Raw genomic sequence first — 21,964 nt, 5'->3', positions numbered from 1 at the left:
TGTGGTATGTATATATAATGGAATAATACTCAGCCATGAAAAAGAAAGAAATAATGCCATTTACAGCACCATGGATGCCACTAGAGATTATCATACTACGTGAATTAAGTCTGAGAGAGAAAAATACCATATGATATCACTTATATGTAGAATCTAAAATACAACACAAGTGAACCTATCTATGAAGGAGAAACAGGCTCACAGACATAGAGAACTGACTTCCAATTGCCAAGGAGGCAATTGTCCGAGAGCCAGACATCCTGGAGTGTGAAGTCAAGTGGGCCTTAAGAAGCATCACTATGAACAAAGCAGACGGAGGTGACGGAATTCCAGCTGAGCTACTTCAAATCCTAAAATATGATGCTGTGAAAGTGCTACACTCAATATGCCAGCAAATTTGGAAAACTCAGCAGTGGCCACAGGACTGGAAAAGGCCGTTTTCATTCCAATCACAAAGAAAGGCAATGCTGGAGAATGTTCAAATTATCGCACAGTGGCCCTCATTTCACATGCCGGCAGAATTATGTTCAAAATCCTTCAAGCTAGGCTTCAGCAATAGGTGAACCAAGAACTTCCAGGTGTCCATGCTAGATTTAGAGAAGGTAGAGGAACAAGAGATCATATCGCCAATATACACTGGATCATAGAAAAAGCAAGGGAATTCTAAAAAAAATCTACTTCTGCTTCACTGACTATGCTAAAGCCTTTGACTATGTAAATCACAACAAACTGGAATATTCTTAATGACATGGGAATACCAGACCTCATTACCTGCCTCCTGAGAAACCTGTATGTAGGACAAGAAGCAACAGTTAGAACTGGACATGGAACAACAGACTGGTTCCAAACTGGGAAAAGATTACATCAAGGCTGTATATTGAACCCTCCTTATTTAACTTAAATGCAGAGTACATCATGCGAAACGCCAGGCTGGATGAATCACAAGCTGGAATCAAGATTGCTAGGAGAAATATCAACAACCTCAGATATACAAATGATACCACTCTAATAGCAGAAAGTGAAGAGGAATTAAAGAGCCTCTTGATGAAGGTGAAAAAGGAGAGTGAAAAAGCTGGCTTAAAACTCAGCATCCATAAAACGAAATTATGGCATCCAGTCCTATCGCTTCATGGCAAATAAATGAGGAAAATGTGGAAATAGTGTCAGATTTCATTTTCTTGGGCTCCAAAATCTATGCAGATGGTGACTGCAGGCACAAAATAAAAGAAACTTGCTCCTTGAAAGAATAGCTATGACAAACCTAGACAGTGTTTTAAAAAGCAGAGATATCACTTTGCTGACATAGGTCCATATAGTCAAAGCTATGGTTTTTCCAGTAATCATGTATGGATATGAGAGTTTGACTCTCATATAAAGAAGGCTGAGCACTGAAGAACTGATGTTTTCGAACTGTGGTACTGGAAAGACTCTTGAGAGTCCCTTGGACAGCAAGGAGATCAAGCCAATCAATCTTAAAGAAAATCAACACTGAATATTCATGCAAGGACTGCGGCTGAAGTGCCAATATTTTGGCCACCTGATGTGAAGAGCCAACTCGTTGGAAAAGACCCTGATGCTGGGAAAGATTGAAGGCAAGGGAAAAGGGGGTGACAGAGGATGAGATGGTTGGATGTCATCACTGACACAATGGACATGAGCCTGAACAAACTCCAGGAGATAGTGAAGGAGAGGGAAGCCGGGTGTGCTGCAGTTCATGAAGTTGCAAAGAGTCATACATGACTCAGTGACTGAACAACAACAAAGGGGTGAATGGGTGGGGGGAGGATGGACTGGGAGTTTGGGGTTAATTGATGCAAACTATTATATATAGAATGGGTGGACAACAAGGTCCTACTGTATAGCACCAGGAACTATAGTCAATGTCCCAGGATAAACCATAATGGAAAAGAATATAAAAAAGAATATATATATATGTACAACTGGTCATTTGGCTGTATAGAAGAAATTAACACAACGTTGTAAATCAACTATCAGTTCAGTTCAGTTGCTCAGTTGCTTCCGACTCTTTGAGACCCAATGGACTGTAGCACCCCAGGCTTTCCTGTCCATCACCAACTCCCAGAGCTTGCTCGAACTCATGTCCATTGAGTTGGTGATGCCATCCAACCAACTCATCCTCTGTCATCCCCTTCTCCTCCTGCCTTCAATCTTTCCCAGCATCAGGGTCTTTTCCAATAGTTAGTTCTTCACATCAGGTGGCCAAAGTATTGGAGCTTCAGCTTCAGCATCAGTCCTTCCAATGAATATTCAAGACTGATTTCCTTTAGGATGGACTGGGTGGATCTCCTTGCAGTCCAAGGGACTCTCAAGAGTCTTCTCCAATACCACAGTTCAAAAGCATCAACTCTTCAAAGCTCAGAGTGTGGGATTGATAGTCATATTTTCCACATAAATATCCAATTTTTCTAGTTCCATTTGCTTAACAGACTGTCCTTTCCCACTGAACTACTTTTAAAAATCAGTTGACTGTAGATGTGTTGGTCTGTTTCTAGATTCTATTTTTGTTCATTGATCCATTGGTTCCAGTACTACATAGGCTTCATTATTGTGGCATTATAGTAAATCTTTAAATAAAATAGTATAAGATCTCCAGCTTTGATCTCCTCTTTCAAATTGTTTTGGCTTGTTTAAAACAAATTGTTAGCTTTTATTTCCATATACATTTTATAATCATCTTTTTAATTTCTACCCAAAAAAGCCCACTGGAATTTTGATTGAACTCACAGTGAATCTCTAGATAAATCTGGAGAGCATTGATATTTTAAAAATAATTAGTCTTCTGATCTGTGAATATGGTACAGCTCTTCTTTAGTTTGTGTCTTCTGTAATTTCTCTTAACAATTGTTGTCAGTACACAGATCTTACACATATTTTGTTTTAAATTTTAAACAAAATAAATTTTATTTTGTTTTATTTTGTTTTAAATTTTATTTTGTTTTAAATTTGTTTTATGCTAAATTAAATGTTTTTATTTTGATTTCCAGTTGTTCACTGTTTACACTATAATTTTAAGAAAGAGCTGCTGCTACTGCTACTGCTGCTAAGTCGCTTCAGTCATGTCCGACTCTGTGCAACCCCATAGACGGCAGCCCACCAGGCTGCTCCGTCCCTGGGATTCTCCAGGCAAGAACACTGGAGTGGGTTGCCATGTCCTTCTCCAGTGTATGAAAGTGAAGAGTGAAAGTGAAGTCACTAAGTCGTGTCCAACTCTTAGCAACCCCATGGACTGCAGCCTATCAGGCTCCTCCACCCATGGGATTTTCCAGGCAAAAGTACTGGAGTGGGTCACCACTGCCTTCTCCAAAGAAAGAGCTAGATGCAGCATTCTGAGTGATATGGATTGAAGGCAAAAGAAAATCATGGTCCTAAATGATAATAACTTCTAGTGAAGAAGAAATTATAGCAATAGAATCACTGAATAACAAAAGCAAGTGGAAGAATCATGAATACTGTTAGCAGTCACTTTTCTAGTCAAGCATGGAAATCACTATATATTCATAATGAATGATAATACCAAACATAACCAGAGACTGTAAAGAAGAAAAGGCCCTGGACCTGGAATCAGGAGGCCCAGACTTGAGTTGTCACCTGCATACTTAAAAAGTATATAGTCCAAGATAGGTAAACCTCGACAAACATTTCCTTCTTTTTCATTTTTTGTTCAACTAACAGTTGGTGAGTGTTCACAAAGAGCCAAACTCTAAGCTGCTGCTGCTAAGTCGCTTCAGTCGTGTCTGACTCTGTGAGACCCCATTGACGGCAGCCCACCAGGCTCCCCCATCCCTGGGATTCTCCAGGCAAGAACACTGGAGTGGGTTGCCATGTCCTTCTCCAATGTATGAAAGTGAAAAGTGAAAGTGAAGTTGCTCAGTTATGTCCGACTCTTAGCGACCCCATGGACTGCAGCCCACCAGGCTCCTCCGTCCATGGGATTTTCCAGGCAAGAGTACTGGAGTGGGGTGCCATCGCCTTCTCCAAAACTCTAAGCTAAGTGCCACTAAATGGGACAAAAACTATACTCCATATCATTAAGGAGTTATAAGGAAAGCTCAAATAAAAGAGTTATATGAAATATTTTAGTATACTAAAATATAAATTTAATGTGCTTCTATTATTTTCATTATAATTATACCATAAAATCTTCATTTATAACTGTTATTACTTTAACACAAAGCTCATACCAAAATAAGAAAGTGTCTCTGGAAAAAAAAATTAAATGGATTATAGCTAGAGAATTCTAAAATTAATCACTCCATGACACACCCAAACCCTATCTCTTCTATTAACCTGTAATCGAACGATAAAAGTACTATGTAAATCCACAGATATGGATGAAGCCTGATATGTCATTTTTAAACCCTGCAAAAGGAAAGAATGGGCTTGAAACTTATAAAACTTTTCTTTCCAGATGAAGGAGGTAGGCTTATTAATTTCTATTAATAGGAGACCTTCTGCTGACAGTTTTTCTATTAGAAATCTGGCAAACTCACAGAGATGACAGATGGACTGAGAATTCAGAAGTATGCCAAAAGACTTTATGTAAAGTGATGTAGTCAAAAAATATGCCAGTTTCCTCAGTTATAGACTAATATCCAAACTAAAATATTCCATGTTTTTGGTCAGTATATTATATTAGCTGCTCGAAAACTACTATTTTGCTCTTTGTATCTTTTTAAGGTTTGATTCTCATAAAGGTTTCTGGTGTCAGTTACTGGAAGAAGGTAAAACAAAATGCCTTGGAAAGAGCAAAGGAAGAAAATACCCTCCAATGGATCCTGATGTAAGTATAGAGCTTAAAAATACAAACTAAATAAGCAAAATGATACTTTAAAATATTTTTCTTAGAAAAATGATTAAAATAAAAAATTCACTTTCTAAAAATAAAAAGTAACATTTGGATTGGATGCATCCTGCTTGCTTGTTTTGATTTTTCCAGTGATATATTACCTGTCATTTGAGAATAAATGCCAACAATAGAATTTGCCATTTTGAATTAGAACAAAGAAGCAACATCTCATTCCAAAAAGAGATACATTCACAGAAATTTTAGCACTAAAAATATTAACTGAAACCAGGGCAGGAAATATATCAACTGGAAATTAAAAATAGGACCAAAAGATTTTATTTTCACTAAGTCACTCTGTGGTGGTAAATGTGGCCTGCATAATAATATTAACTACTGGTATACTAAGTTTTGAACTGCTAATATGATAATAAGATTAAAGAATTAATATATTTCCCAAATGTATAACATACTAGCAGATAATTTAAGCTCTGGAAAATGGAGACACCCAAACTTTGCCATAGACACGAAGCATGTCATGTTTGTTCTGTTCCAAATGGTGCCATGGCCGTGGTGGTCACTTAAAGCTACAGTTTTCCCACTTTGTTGGCCCTATATTTTCACTTTAAAGCTTACTACACATATATTAAAATGTATTAATACTTTGATTTCATAATCAGTCCTGTTAATGTGCAGTTTGGACATAAGAACGCAAGTAGATTGATTTTATTTTAAAAAATAACGAACTCAAAAATTCAAACATTTGAGACTGTTTTCCCACAACATTTAACATATTGTGGTAACCAAGAATCCTACATTGGTCTGAGAATCCTAACATGGTCTGAACTTATCTGAATCCTTTTTGATACTTTCAGGACCATTTTTTTTTTTTATTCCAGTCTGAAAGAGACAGAGCTTTTTCCTCACTAAGCTCATAATTAAATTCTATCTAAAAGACATTCTGGGAGTTCTTTTGATAAACAAAGGGTACTCTCAGAGCTACAGTTTTCTTTGGTGGATTATTAAAATATACCCTTCAGTCCACTATGAAAGCAGTACACATTAATAAATATTCAAGGGTGATTTCCGTAGCATTTCAAGACAGCAATATAAAATGTTTCATTTTCATGTATGTCAAAGCTATCTCTCTGTATATTTACTGAAACCAAAACATTTAAGACACTGTAGAACATCTTCCTTAGCATTTTATTTTACTCCCATCAAACACATACTGAGACATGATATTAAATTCATGGTAGACAAAGATTAAAAATCTAAAACTTTTCAGGATATCACTAGTTCCATACCCCTCAATAAGGTTTCTCTGTAATACATTCCTAAGATGTTTTTTCTCAAACACCTCTGACATAGATATGTGGGTTTTCCATACCAAGCAATTCTTTAATTTTCTGCAGATACCAGGTAGGTGTCCTATAATTTAATCCAATTCTGACACCCACTACCCAGGGTTAAGTACAGTCCCCACAGATTAAGAGCTCAGTCCCACAAAACTGCCCCCTTCAGACTTTAGTAACAAGTAGTGGGGTCCCAGGTTATTCACACATCTGTCCAACTTGGCTACCAACCAGGGGTTCCTAAGAATTCCTCCCCAGATTTTATAATTTGATATAATGACTCACATGCCCCAGAAATGCTTTACTTCCTGTTATTCTAGATGGAGAGATACACAGGACAAGGTCCAGAAGGGTCCTGAGCACCAGAGCTTCTCTTCTAGCAACCAGCCCCCGTCTGAAGCTATCTAGGGACCCATACTGTCACTTCACTAGCATAAACTTGGGCAAAGTTTAAAGGAACTCACTGTATACAACAAAACGCACTCTTTTCACCCCTGTAACTCAGGAAATGACAAGGTTCTTAGGAGCTCTCTGCCGGAACCAGAGTCAAAACCAAATTTATTTTTCTTATTATATCATAATATCTATACATATAGATTTATTTGAGGGAGTAGGGTGGCTGACTTCATACAGATAATGCCCAGACAGGAGGCGAGAGTAAGGCCTCTTTCCTGGAGGTAACAGAAACACAACTGCGTAGAACAGATTCGAGTAGGCAGTACTGTCACCACACTGCTTGCTTCTCCTACTACAGAAAAAACACCAGTACCCTTCCCCACAAGTATCACCGAAACATCACAGGATACATTTGACCCTGGAAATTACGATCTGGTGGATTATTTGGCTTCCACTTTGGCTTTGTTTATCAAAATATATTATAGGAAAGGAATGAAAGCTGACATTTTGAATGAACCACTTAATCAATTACCTCTCCAAATCAAAAGCACTTAATAGTTTCTTTAATAATAGTCCAATAAACAACCTGATACTGAATTTATTATACAATTTTTTCTTTCATCATGTTTTATATTATAGAAGTATACATTATTATTCCTTTTATTACATTAATTTCATGTGAGTTTGCATGAAATGAACTACACTGGCATACATTAGCATATATTCTATCTGATTTGCCATCTAAAACAGTACACTTTCTGAACAATCATCAGATAACAATGTATGTAAATTTTGCATACCACTGAATTCTGTCCTAGTAAATTTTGGCGTGAACATATTAGACTCTCAAATAGGACGTGTTGTACTTTACAAATCTCATATCAGTTATCTTGCCATAGGAGGGAGCAGAAGAACAAGAAGGGGTACTTGATTATGGGGACCAACATACTCACAGGACAAGGGTCTGGCTGCTGATACAGGCTGTCAGGTTTGAAAATAATGCCAAAAAAGCCAATACATTGAGATGTAGTTGAGATAATCCTCCGTATCAGGAGGTATGATACTGATACGAAACCCCAAGGAAATGTAGGAAGAATGTGGATCTCAGGAGGTTCAAGTCTAAAGTTAGTTGAGCTGCTGGAGAACCCTTTGTCACATGGGAAATATAGGGGAGCAAGCTGCAGGATGTAGGCAGTCCCAGGCTGCTGTTGCTCAGGGCTTCCTTCATGAAGAGGAGCAATGCAAAGGGAGATGTTAGGAGAGGACAGCGGGGAAGCCTCTGCACGAAGGCCTCGGGCTCAGCCCTGGATTCCAGGCCTGGCTGGCAGCAGAGGGGGCACAGAATGATCAGGCCCCCAGACAGGATCCGGGCATATGTTTCGTCTCCACCTTTCTCTGGCCAGGGTACGCTAGCAGGGCCTGGTGCTGGTTTTAGAGCTGATGACTGAGGAGACCCAAAACAGAGAAAAGCAGGGAGACTGACACATGAGCCACACAAGGGTTTGGGTTTTCCCTTGATCGCAGTGATGGTTACAGTACAGCACAAATGTTCAGTCTTGTTCCACTGATCGGAATTACTGCAAAAACCACTGTTACATTGAAGTTATCAATATAAAATGACATATTTTTCTATGGCATTTAAGATGGGGTACCAGATATGATATTTTAAGAGAACAGCAGAAGAAAATAAGATTAATTTAAAATTAATCTTTTAAAGATTCAACTGAACTGAAACCCTCAGAATAGTAAAGCAGAGAGGTACAGATAAAGATCCAGAAACCCACCCTCCATGACATTCCCAACCACAGTCATTTGAACTACATATAAACCCCACTAAACACCACCTTACAACAAAGCACTTTCAATTTCTTACAATTTCAATTATTAAAATATTTTCCTTTATTGAAGGGAAATCTACCGCCTTGTAAATCAGGATAGTTTACTAACAGTGAGTATTTTGTGTATGCTTTAAATGTGCTCTTAAGAAAATATTATCTTCAAATTCTACATGTAAATTAATGACAAAAGAGTGTTTTATTTTATAGATTTATCAAGCCAACTCTTGCTCCAAAGCCAGAACAGTTTTAATAGAGCATAATACTGGAACCAATCAATTGTTACAGCTATATTTCTAAACTCAATCTAGCTATTTGAATATTTAATTCTGCACAAATAAACCACATGTTTAATACAAAAGCCTTTTCCCTAGTGAAAACATTTACGTGTTTGGAGTGTGTATTTTGAAGAATAGTCACTATGTTTTGTTGTTCAGCCGCTAAGTCATGTCTGATTCTTTGTAACTCCATGGACTGCAGCACACCCCAGTCCTCTGTCCTCCACTATCTCCTGGAGTTTGCTCAAATTCATGTCCATTGAGTCAGTAAAACTATCCAACCATCTCATCCTCTGCTTCTACTTTTGCCTTCAATTTTTCTCAGCATCAAGGTCTTTCCCAATGAATCAGCTCTTTTGCATCAGGGGAGCTTCAGCTTCAGCATCAGTCCTTCCAGTGAATATTCTTCAGGGGTTGATTTCCTTTAGGATTGACTGGTTTAATCTCCTTGCTGTCTAAGGGACTCTCAAGAGTATTTTCCAGCACCGCAGTTCAAAAGCTTCACTTCTTCAGCACTCAGCCTTCTTTATGGTCCAACTCTCACATCCATACATGACTACTGGAAAAACCATAGCTTTGACTAGACGGACCTTCCAGATGTTTTTCCTAGAACTCACTTGCTTTCTCCATGATCCAGCAAATATTGGCAATTTGATCTCTGGTTCCTCTGCTTTTTCTAAATCCGGTTTGTACATCTGGAAGTTCTCAATTCATGTACTGCTGAAGCCTAGCTTGAAGGACTTTGAGCATAACCTTACCAACATTTAAATGAGGACAACTGTACAGTAGTTTGAACATTCTTTGGCATTGCCTTTCTTTGGGATTGGAATGAAAACTGACCTGGTCCAATGGCTACTGCTGAGTTTTCCAAATTTGCTGACATATTGAGTGCAGCACTTTAACAGCATCATCTTTTAGGATTTGAAATAACTCAGCTGAAATTCTGTCACCTCCACTAGCTTTGTTCATAGTAGTGCTTCCTAAGGTCCACCTGACTTCACATTCCAGGACGTCCAGCTCTAGGTGAGTGACCACATCATCGTGGTTATCTAGGTCATTAAGAACTTTCTTGTATAGTTTTTCTGTGTATTCTTGCCACCTCTTCTTAATCTCTCTGCTTCTGTTAAGTCCTTACCGTTTCTGTCCTTTATCATGCCCGTCTGGGCATGAAATGTTCCCTTGAGATCGCCAATTTTCTTGACGATATCTCTAGTCTTCCCCATCCTATTGTTTTCCTCTATTTTACAAGGCCTTCTTTTCTCTCCTTGGTCTTCTCTGGAACTCTGCATTCAGATGGGTATATCATTCCCTTTCTCCCTTGCCTTTCACTTATATTCTTTCCTCGGCTATTTGTAAAGCCTCCTCAAACAACCACTTCAGCTCCTTGCATTTCTTTTTCATTAGGATGGTTTCAGTCACTGCCTTGGGTACAATATTGCAAACTTCCGTCCATAGTTCTTCACGCACTGTGTCTACCAGATCTAATCCCCTGAATATATTTGGTACTTCTACTATATAATTGCCAGGGTCCAGCCCCGGTGGATCCAGGGTGATCCGAAGGTGGGGGGATGGAGTCGGCATCTTTGGAAAAATGCATATTTAATTACAGATATAGAGAGAGATTAGAAATGGATAGTGTAGTAGGAAGATTAGTGGAGAAAAAGAGGCTGAATAACTTGGATTATGTGGAATAGCATCCATGCTCCAGATGGGAATTCAGCCAGAAAAATGGGAGCAAGAAAGAAGCGACATGGGGGAATCAGTCTTTCCGGAAACTGATCCGATTTCTTTATTTTGGGGTTTGCTTATATACCTTTTGTTACACATAGGGATGAATACAGAGTCACGTGGGGGTCAGCAGTCCTGACCTTTATCAAAATCAGGTGCTTCACATAAATGTATAAAAAAAAGGTCTTAGGGATATTACATCATCTTCTGGCCATGAGTGAGACCTGCTGACATTTTATGATCCTTTCTTTCTGATAACCAAAAAACTTATTTCTTCCTAGGGTGTTTTTTCTTAAACCAGGCACCACCCTCCAAATAAAGTTACATTCCTATAGGGTGAGGATGTAGTGAGTTACAATCCAGAAAGGAATTTATTTAACCCAAGGTTAACATGATTAATCTTAAAGGTTTCTCCTATATGCTTAAGGGTTAATGCTTATTTCTCCTATATGCTAGTTATATTCATTATAAGGGCAGGGAGTATGGAGATTTAGCAGCAAACATCAGCCCAACAATTGAAAATCCTTTCACCAATGTTCCTCTTAAGATCTATTTAGTCTTAAGATAGTGATAAAGTTACATTTTTACATAGCAAGGACACAGTGATTTATAACAAAGTACAGTGATCTATTACAAAAGAGAAAATCCATTAACTCAAAAAGTCTAGTAATGCTAACATCAAAAACTACTATATTTCCTTTACTGTATTCCAAATACATTGATTAATATATTCCTGGGTGCCTAAGGAAATGTAGGCCTGGCGGCAATCATTGACTCAACAAGAAGAAAAAGCCCTATGCTAATTAAGACTCTCAAAATACTCCAAAACTCTCTGTGCTGTTTATGGTTAAGAGGTAGTAAACAATCATGTGGCAGGAGTATGGATAATCCTGTCACACAAGCTAGTCTGTTAGCAGAGAGGTTTGACCCCAGACATCCTTGTCCCACCCAGAGGAGGGAATTAGCGGCAATTATTGACACAACAAATGAAAAACCCTTCACCAATATAATTCCTAACCAACCCACCATACTAATAATTTCTAACTCCCCAAAAGAATTTGCCTTTAGTAAGTCTAAAACATCTCATGCCTCTCAGATTGGGAGGCTGTAAACAATCACATGTGGCCGGACGAACCTATACAGGTGGGCTAGATAACCTTCAGAGGAGTCAGTTGTTAGGCACCGAGCCCGTATCTCCAAACCAACCGAGAGAGCGAACAAGTCCACCGTGGTAATGCAAAGGCAAGAAGGGAATTTTTTATTTCTAGCACGCTAGGGCTCAAGCCTCATCCGACGCAGCGGAATCAGACAAGAGCCCCGAACAAAGCAGTATGGCAGTTTATATACAGTCAGCTCTTTGTCTCAGTTACAGGGTACTTGGCGATACCTGATTGGACAGGCAGAATGAGCTCATGCAACGCCTTCCTTATGCTATCGCATATAGAAATCTTTCCTTATTTGGTTAAGGAATGTTCTTCAAGAAAACAGGAAACATGACTCAGGTCCCCGGCGCTGTTATGCACCTCACTGAGCCGACCACCCTGCCTAACATTCCCCCCCTGTTCTTAGATCATACAGAGGAATCCTCCTCTGGGTCCTGAGATACTGTTTGATATTGCTGCCGAAGCATGAACAGCTGTACTGTATTAATGTGCTCTTTTACAAAGGCTACAAGTCTATTGATAATACAAGGGCCAAACGTAAGCATGATTAGAAGGATTATCAGGGGTCCTAGCAGGGTAGAGATTAAAGTAGTCAGCCAGGGGTATTGTTGAAACCAGGACTCAAACCATCCCTGTTGAGCCTCACGCTCTCGTTTACGCTGGGCTAGCCCCTCTCTCACTTTGGCCATGGATTCCCTAACTACTCCAGTATGGTCTGCATAAAAACAACATTCTTCTCCTAGGGCAGCACAAAGTCCCCCCTGTTGCAGAAATAGCAGATCTAGCCCTCTTCTATTTTGCAAAACTACTTCAGACAGGGAAGTTAAAGATGACTCTAAATGACTAATAGACTGTTCTATACGAGTGATGTTTTCATCTATGGCCGCTCTTAAAGAGTTAAATCCTTGACTTTGCATAGACAAAGCTGTTATTCCAGTTCCGGCCCGGCTATTCCCAGACCAAACATAGTTGCTATGGTTATGGCAGTAATGGGCTCTCTCTTAACTTTATAAGCTCTTTCTTGTTGATTAAGAGTCAATTTGTGGGCCCAATAATCATATACAGCTTCTTCTGGTCGATACAGTATCTTTGGTATCACAGCCACCATAACACAAAATTCTTTTTTAGGATCAAAAATGGAGCTATGTACACAGGGAGTCAACCCAGTGTGAGAGCACACCCACCATCCTCCCATCTGTGGAACTGACCACCTGGCTACAGGCAGACTCATGAGTTCAACAGTAAGGGCACACAATGAGGATCTGTCTGGCGGCACTTCACCCATACATAGTCCCTTTCCCCACACTTCTCTCATTGTAAGGCCTACTTTTCGTTCTCCCCATCGACAATGGGGAGGATCGGTGCTGTTGGCCAGGTCGTAAGAGGCGTTGAGGCCTACTGCCTCGTAATAAGGGGGAATTAAGTTGTAACATAACCAACAGGATTTAGTTGCCTCAGGATGGGTTTGATTTAAGGTAGCATAAGCTGCCTTTACTAATTTCCATAGTGGATATGTTTGTCCAAGTTTAGCAAGGGGGCCCGCCTCTGGGTCTTTTGTTGGTCCCTGGGATGTAGGTAGGGAGGTTGTCGGGTAGAGAGTTGCATGGACCTGTTCAACGGGGTTTGGACTGATACTATACATTTGTACCGGTTCTAAAACTTGACTCACAACAATGATCCCGTTATAAGTAGTCAGGTCATTTCTTGTCTGAAGTTCCCATGATATCCCGTTGACCCAGGCCTTCTCTTTTTTTTTTTTTTTTGCTTTGTCAATGTTAAACCTTATTTTTACCTGGGCAAAGTTATGATCCTTTTCCCAATCGGAGTATGGAGGTATGGGTCCTACAAATGAGAAGTTAAGCAAGTCCCGATTCCTACATCCCACCGTCTATACCCTGGAGTCTCCGACCCATCATTAGAAGTTACACAGTCCCAAGATTTACAATAAGAGTCCTGTATCCCCCCACAGATCTTCCAGTTGTGCCTGGGTGCACCTGGACATGCCCAGAATGCATGATTCCGGAGGTAGCCCCTTTTCCAAGGTACATTTACCACCGGCTTAAGGTCAAAGTATAAGTCTGGCCACCAAGTATTTGGTGGATGTATTGCAGTGGTGGAGTTAAGCATCTCACGTGTTAGTCCATTTTGCAGTTTCCAGGTGATTTTGAAGGGTTGGTGAGGGTTCACGCTGGCAGCTTCGGAGCAGAGTAACATGGTCATCCATTAGATGGTCCAGACGAGTTGCCTTGGTCCTGTCGACGACGCCGGAGCTTCAGCCTCAGGGGGTTGGACGGGTGCAGAGACGCTTCCCATTCTTTTTTAGCGTCTTCCTGCTCTGCTGAAGTGGCTGGGCGTACATGGTTGCAATGCACCCAAGGCCCGATACCGTCGACCTTTAGGGCAGTTGGGGTGGTAAGAAGAACAACATAAGGACCCTTCCATTTAGGTTCCAGTGCCTTGGTGTGGTGCCTTTTGACCCACACCCAATCTCCGGGGCCGATGTTATGTGAGGGGATAGTCCCCTTGTTTTGACCCTCATGTATTTCCCGGAGCAGTTTCCAGATGCAAGAATGCACTTTGCCCAAAGCCATCAAAGCCTCCTGGAATTGCCCCAAAGTAGAAGGTGAAAGTTTCTTTCCTTCAAATATTGGACATACAGGGGGAGGTCGCCCATACAGAATTTCAAATGGGGTCAGAGTAAGCTGATAAGGAGTATTACGTGCCTGAAAGAGGGTGAAGGGAAGGAGAGTCACCCAGTCCCCGCCAGTCTCTATAGCCAATTTAGTTAAAGTTTCCTTTAGGGTCCGACTCATTCTTTCAACTTGCCCCAAGCTCTGTGGGCTGTATTCACAATGTAATTTCCATTTGGTCCTTAGAGCCCGGGCAAGGTTCTGAACTATTTGGCTCACAAAAGCAGGTCCATTATCAGAACCAATAGTCACCGGCAGGCCAAACCTGGGAACTATTTCTTCTAAAATCTTTTTAGCCACTACCATTGCAGTTTCTCCCTTAGTAGGAAAAGCTTCTACCCACCCTGAGAAGGTATCTACCAACACTAACAAGTACTGGTAACCATACTTGCCTGGCCTTACCTCGGTGAAATCTATTTCCCAGTGCTGCCCTGGCCCTTCTCCCTGATACCTCAGTCCTGCGTGTTGCCTCTTTCCTGGCCTCATCTGTTGACATGCCTTACAAGCATGTACTATGTTCTTCACAGTTGTTTGGTGCCGGGGGAATCGCAGGCGTGCAGTTTGAAAAAGCATCAGAGTCTTTTTCTCTCCCAGATGAGTAGACAAGTGTAAATGCTCACACAGTTGTCGTCCCAACTGAGCAGGGAGTATCAAGTAACCATCGGAGTCTCGGTACCATCCAACCTCTCCTTGTTGGAGGTAGTGACGTTCCTGGATCCAGGCAAGGTCTGTGGATGACTACTCGGGGGTTGGGGGCAAAGTTCCCATACCTGGGGGTGGAAGTCCGATCGCCAACACCGGAGCGATGAAATCTTCATCAGCCGCTTTTCGAGCTGCCAGATCCGCGGCACGATTTCCTCGTGCCTTGGGGCTGTCCCCTTTTTGATGTCCAGGTACATGTACTATTGACACAGCCCGAGGCAACTGCACAGCCTCCAGAAGTCGACGGATTTCTGGCAAGTTTTTAATCTCTTTTCCTTCAGCTGTCAAAAACCCCCGTTCCCGATATATCGGGCCCTGGATGTGTACCGTGCCAAAAGCATAGCGACTGTCAGTAAAAATAGTTATTCTTTTTCCTTTAGCTCTCTCTAATGCTTGAATCAGGGCAATTAACTCTGCTCTTTGTGCTGAGGTGTCTGGGGAAAGAGTCTCCGCCCATATCGTCCGTCCAGAATCATCTACCACTGCGGCCCCCGCCCGTCTCTGTCCATCTTTTACATAACTGCTTCCATCTGTAAACCATATTAGCTCACTGTTATCCAGTGGTGTATCTGTTAAGTCCTTCCATATTGCCGTTACCCCGGCCAGTATCTCATCGTAATCGTGGAGGTGGCTATCCTCCTCCGGATTGGGCAAAAGAGTAGCTGGGTTTAGAGTGCAGGGCATTTGAAAATGAATCCGTGAGGTGTCAAGTAGCAGGGCCTGGTAGTGTGTCAAGCGGGCATTGGAAATCCATTTACCCAGGGGTTGTTTCAGAACTCTCTCTATAGCATGAGGAGTGTAGACCAAGAGTCTCTGTCCATAAGTCAGTTTATCAGCATCATGGACTAGGAGCACGGTGGCTGCGATGATTCGGAGGCAAGGTAGCCATCCGGCTGCCACTGGGTCCAATTTCTTGGAAAGGTAAGCTATGGGACGCTTCCAAAGTCCCCACTTCTGTGTTAGTACCCCTTTTCCTATCCCTCGCCTTTCATCTATAAATAATTGGAAAGGCTTAGATGGGTCAGGAAGGGCAAGGGCAGGAGCTTCCAGCAAGGCACGCCTGAGCTCCTGAAAGGCTGTTTTCATTGACTCAGTCCATTTCCAGTCTTTGTTTTCTTTGATCCCTTCATACAGGGGCCTGGCCTTTTCTGCAAACCCCAAGATCCATAATCGGCAATATCCCACAGTTCCCAGAAATTCTCTCACTTGTCTAGGGTTGGCCGGCTCAGGGATCTGGAGGATGGTTTCTTTCATAGCCTGTGTTAGCCACCTCTGGCCCTGTTTTATCTTATAACCGAGGTATGTAACCTCTTGCTTGGCAATCTGGGCCTTTTTGGCACTGGCCCTGTAACCTAAAGTCCCCAAGGTTTGGAGAGGGTCACCTGTTGCCTCTTGGCACTCTTTTTCCATAGTCGCTGCTAGCATAAGGTCATCAACATATTGTAATAAAACAATGGTAGGGTGTTCAACCCGATACTCACGGAGGTCTTCATCCAAGGCCTCGTTAAACAACATGGGTGAGTTTTTGAAACCCTGTGGTAAGCGAGTCCACGTCAGCTGCACAGGAGTCTGACCACCGTCTTCCTGCCATTCAAAGGCGAAGATCTCTTGGCTTGCAAGGGCAAGAGGCAGACTGAAAAAGGCATCTTTTAAATCTAAAACAGCATACCAAACGTAGCTTGGTGGCAAGCTGCTTAGCAATGTATAAGGGTTAGGAACCGTAGGATGAATATCACTCACCCGTTTGTTGACTTCTCGCAGGTCTTGAACCGGTCTAAAATCAGTTCCCCCGAGCTTCTTTACGGGAAGCAGGGGAGTGTTCCATGGGGACCGGCACTTTCTCAAGACCCCAGCGTCTATGAGGTGTTGTATGTGAGGAGTAATTCCTTGCTGAGCCTCTTGACTCATGGGATACTGCCGCACTCTCACCGGTGTGGCACTGGCTTTCAGTTCCACAATAATAGGGGGCCTCTGTTTGGCCAGTCCCATTCCTGCTGTTTCAGCCCAGGCCTGAGGGTATCTCTGAACCCATGGCTGTACTTCGGGACTTATTGTCGCTGGTGCCTCTGGCAAGTACAGTCTGTATTCATCCTTTAATGCCAGAGACAAGACCTGAAGAGGATGCCCGGTTCCATCTAAAACTGACACTTGCCCGTGGTCGAAATGAATTTGGGCATTTACTTTAGACAGTAAATCTCTTCCCAGCAAGGGTGCTGGACACTCAGGTATCACCAGAAAGGAATGGGTCACTTGGGCCCCCAAGTTCACATGCCGTTTTGTAGTCCATCCATATCGCTTAGTCCCAGTTGCTGCCTGCACCCAGCTACTTTTCTTAGACATGGGTCCATCTCTTTGGTTTAAGACTGAGTATTGAGCTCCCATATCCACCATGAAGCCAACCGGTTTCCCCTCCACATTTACAGTTACCCAGGACTCGGGGAGCGGCGTCGAGCCCTGACCCCCCAGTCACTATCCTCACCCTCATAGAGGATATGACTGTCTGGAGAGGGAGTCTCGTTCTTGGGATTTTGGGGCCTCTCTTTTAGGTTTTTCTTGGGGCATTTATCTTTCCAATGCCCAATCTCCTTACAAAACGCACATTGGTTTTTTTCAAGCTTGCACCTTGCAGGTTTTTCCTCAGTCTTTGAGTCTAGCTTTTTGCCTTTTTGGAACCTATTTTTGTTTTCAATTCCGGCGAAAAATATCTGAGCCAGCTCTTGTTGGTTCTTACGGTTTTCTTCAGCTCTAAATTCTCTTTCTTCCCTTCTAATGCGGTCCTCTCTCTCCTCTGGGGTCTCTCTCTGATTGAAAACTCTCTCTGCTGCCCTCTCTAGATCTTGCAGAGACTGGTCACCCAGCCTCTCTATCTTTTGTAACTTTCTCCTACTATCGGGGGCTGCCTGATTCACAAATGCTAGCATAACTGCTGCTCGAGACTCATCTGCCTGTGGGTCCATAGGAGTATACTGTCTAAAGCTTCCATTATCCTTTCAAGGAAGGCTGCCGGGCTCTCATTTGGCTCTTGCCTCACTGAATTTACCTTGGCCAAATTAGTTGGCTTTCTGGCGGCCGCTCTAAGGCCAGCCATGAGAGTCTGACGGTACACTAGGAGACGCTCCCTACCTTCAGTGCATTCGGAGTCCCAGTGGGGTCGCACCAAGGGGAACCCCTCGTCAATGAGGTGAGGCTGTATTGTGGGCCTCCCATCCACCCCTGGCACATTTTTCCGGGCTTCTGACAGGATCCGTTCGCGCTCCTCTGTAGTGAAAAGCACCTGTAACAGTTGCTGACAATCATCCCAAGTGGGGTTGTGAGTAAAGAGGATAGATTCTAAAAGATCAATAAGACCCTGCGGTTTCTCAGAGAAAGAGGGAGTCTGGGTTTTCCAATTGTACAAATCACTAGTGGAAAAGGGCCAATACTGATATGTCCGTTCCCCGCCCTCTCTGGCTGGCCCCGCCTGGACCGGAAACGCGTGAACAGTGGAGGAGGGAATTTCCAGGCCTTCTTCTTCCACTGCGCTGGCCATTTCCCTTGCTCTTCCCCGAGTTCCCTGGGCGGGGCCCCCTTCCCTAGGAGGAGCCGAGGGATCGGCCCTCCTCCGGGCTTCTCCCGATGAAACTTGTGGAACCTGTGGAAGCAAGGGCGGATGTGGATCCGCGTTCGGGGGTGGGAACAACTCGGTTTCCAGGTCAATCAGATTAGGATACAGAGAAGAAGTTTCCTGGAACACCAGCTTAGGTCGTTTTTCGTCCTGTTTTTCTTCTTTTTCTTCAGAAGCTTTCATGACTAGTACCTGTGGGTTTAGCGAGGTTGGAGTTGGGGAAGAGGGATGGGGAGGTTTAGGAGGTTTAGAAGGAGCGAGAACAAAGGGTTTAAGCCATTCCGGCGGGTTTCTCACTAGATCCTGCCAGACCAGAATGTAGGGAGTCTGGTCTCGGTGCCTGGCAGGACTAGGGGTAAGCACCCTCTCTTTAACTGCCTGGATAATTTGAGGATTGAAGGTTCCCTCTTGTGGCCATCTGACATCAAACGTGGGCCACTCGGCAGAACAGAAAGTCACCAATTTGCTCTTCTTCACCAGTAACGAAAGATTCTGAGCTCTAGACTTAAAATCAGAAAAATGGTCAGTCATCAGAGACAGTGGAGAAGTAGATTGCCCCATGGGTACAGAGAACACGGACAATGACAACAAGACTCACACGGACAGTGCCGGCACACAGAGTCACAGAAACGACACAACAAACAGATTCCAACTCTCAATATTACTTTCAGTCTCCTTTATAGCACTAGAGACCCCTTCTCTACTTGCAAGTGTCTTACCCTCAGGACGTCCTCAGTGCCAGCTGCCCTCCCGGTTCGCTACCGGGGACCCGGCCTTACGCTGGACTTGCCGCTTCACTTTACACCTAGATGCCTCCCCAGTACAATACTGGGCCCCGGACTTAATCTAGGCCTCTGCACTGCTAGCACCGGTGCTCAGAGCTCTCAACTCCTAACGAGATTATTCCCTTCTACCAGGAGAGTTGTCCTCCCCGGTAGGCCGGAGATCCCGGACGAGCCCCCAAATGTTATGCACCGAGCCCATATCTCCAAACCAACCGAGAGAGCGAACAAGTCCACCATGGTTATGCAAAGGCAAGATGGGAATTTTTTATTTCTAGCACGCTAGGGCTCAAGCCTCATCCGATGCAGCGGAATCAGACAAGAGCCCCGAACAAAGCAGTATGGCGGTTTATATATGGTCAGCTCTTTGTCTCAGTTACAGGGTACTTGGCGATACCTGATTGGACAGGCAGAATGAGCTCATGCAATGCCTTCCTTATGCTATCGCATATAGAAATTTTTCCTTATTTGGTTAAGGAATGTTCTTCAAGAAAACAGGAAACATGACTCAGGTCCCCGGCACTGTTATGCACCTCACTGAGCTGACCACCCTGCCTAACATCCATAAGCTGAAACACTCTTGTCATGCCCAGGAATTTTTATTGACTTGGAGCTGCAAGTTAACTCCTTCTCCGAGATAAATGGTTATGGGGGAGAGCCCCCCGTAAAGTCAGAGGTGTAGGTGAGAGCATAAAACAGACTCTGGTTTTGGGGTTAGATGCTCGGGAACAGGGGGTTTCCTGAGGCTTGATCATGCCTTTGCGTATGCCAAGCCTCCTTCCTCATGACCTTTGCCATGGGTGGAGTTCCTCACACTGGCTCCCGGCAATAATCATAAGAGATTTGATTTAGGTCAAAGATGAATGGTGGTTTTCCCTACTTTCTTCTGTTTAAGCATGAATTTTGCAATAAGGAGCTCATGACCTGAGCCACAGTCAGCTCCAGGTCATGTTTTCGCTAACTGAATAGAGCTTCTCCATCTTTGGCTGCAAGGAACATAGGCAGTATGATTTCATCACCATCTGGTGATGTCCATATGTAGAGTCATCTTTTGAGTTATTGGAAATGCTATAACTAACATGTTCTCTTGACAAAACTCTGTTAGGTTTTGCCCTGTTTCAGTTTGTACTTCAAGGCCAAACTTGCCTGTTATTCTGGGTATCTCTTGACTTCCTACTTTTCCATTTCAGTCCCCTGTGATGAAAAGGATGTCTTTTGGGGGTGCTAGTTCTAGAAGGTGTGATAAGTTTTCATAGAACCATTCAACTTCAGCTTCTTTGGCATCAGTGGTTGGGGCATAGACCTGGATTACTATGATACTGAATGGTTTGCCTTGGAAACGAACCAAGATCATTCTGTCACTTTTGACGTTGCACCCAAGTATTGTATTTTGGACTGTTTTGTTGACTATCTTGTGCTAAATAAATAGTCTGCATGCTTAAAATCAATTTTAAGCCACAGTGTAAATATCTACAGATATAAATAAACATCATCAAAGTGTATTAAGTATACTCCAACAAATAAAATTGAATGTCCTTGTATCTCCTCCTCCCACCTCAGAGCAGAGCATTTCTATCCAGCTACTATCGTGACCACAACGTGGAACTCTCCAAGCTGCTGCACAGACTGGGGCAGCCTCTGCCATCCTGGCTGAGGCAGGAGCTGCAGAAAGTGAGATAGCACTGTGAGAAAGCTCGAGAATGCATCTCCATGGAATGCTCACCTCTCCCAGAGCTTCCAGGAGCTACCAAACGGTGGTTTAAAAATATACCTCTTAAAATGAGAATAGAAAAACAAAGTTCTTTCCACGTGCTGGCACGTGGATGATTAGAAACAAAACAAAACTAAAAGTATTTGTTACAAGCCTTGAGGCCTATGGCCTTTCTCTTAACCCATATCTGAGCCTGTGGGGTTATTGGAGACTACTGTGCATTCATGTGTTAATCAATAGCAACCAATATAAATATCAAATACCAATGCAGAACTGTTCCATTTCGTAGTAACATTTACACTTTTATATATCAACTAAGATTATGTCTCTGTAGACTTGTAGGCTGCTGTTTGCCTGTAGAATGTTTTCTTATTCTTTGATTCTATAAAGTGTCCTACAAAACAAAAAGTAAACATCACAATGTAGCATAAAGCGCCAGAGGCCTAATGCCCGTGAAAACTGCTTGCAAAAATATAAATCCACTGAAGTATTTAGAAAGAATTATAATTTATAATTTGTCCTAGATGAGAGAATGGTAAAGTTATATCTGAGCTTTATCTGCATCGAAAAAAAAAAAAAAGATAAGTATTATAGAAGGAAAAAAGTGATTTTTCATCCACATAGTCTAGCACATTTCTATAAAAGTTTCCAATGTCTCTATCATTACATAATTATTATTCTGAAAGGTATGTTGTACCAGCTATTGGATGGGAAATAGAAACACACTGAGTATACCAAGTAAGAAGCAATATAAAGTGTACTGACTAAATCCTCTAAAAGCAAGAAATTGTAGGGGTCTGAAGAGATCTGATTGACAACTTATGTCCCTTTGCTGTGAGTTGCGGATCAACTCCAGTAGTTCTCACTGGTTCTACAGAAATGTTTGCTCAGAATCTGAGGTCTATGTCATCTCCAG

The 21,964-nt window shown here is 42.5% G+C and overlaps 1 protein-coding gene across 1 annotated transcript in view; it reads left to right on the top strand.

The window, feature by feature from the left end:
* LOC138082013 (bifunctional heparan sulfate N-deacetylase/N-sulfotransferase 3) overlaps positions 1 to 21,017 on the top strand; it is a 168,739-nt gene extending 147,722 nt beyond the window's left edge. The window contains exons 12-13 of the mRNA XM_068975221.1: positions 4,699 to 4,801; positions 20,898 to 21,017. Of these exons, the coding sequence (XP_068831322.1) occupies positions 4,699 to 4,801; positions 20,898 to 21,017 (223 nt within the window). The remainder of the gene's footprint in view (positions 1 to 4,698; positions 4,802 to 20,897) is intronic.
* The last annotated feature ends 947 nt before the right edge of the window (positions 21,018 to 21,964 follow it).

The sequence above is a fragment of the Capricornis sumatraensis genome, chromosome 7, assembly GCF_032405125.1.
Source record: "Capricornis sumatraensis isolate serow.1 chromosome 7, serow.2, whole genome shotgun sequence".
NCBI classification, from domain to species: Eukaryota; Metazoa; Chordata; class Mammalia; order Artiodactyla; family Bovidae; genus Capricornis; species Capricornis sumatraensis.
The sequence above is the reverse complement of the archived record's forward strand: the minus strand, read 5'-3'. Positions and strand labels throughout refer to the sequence as shown.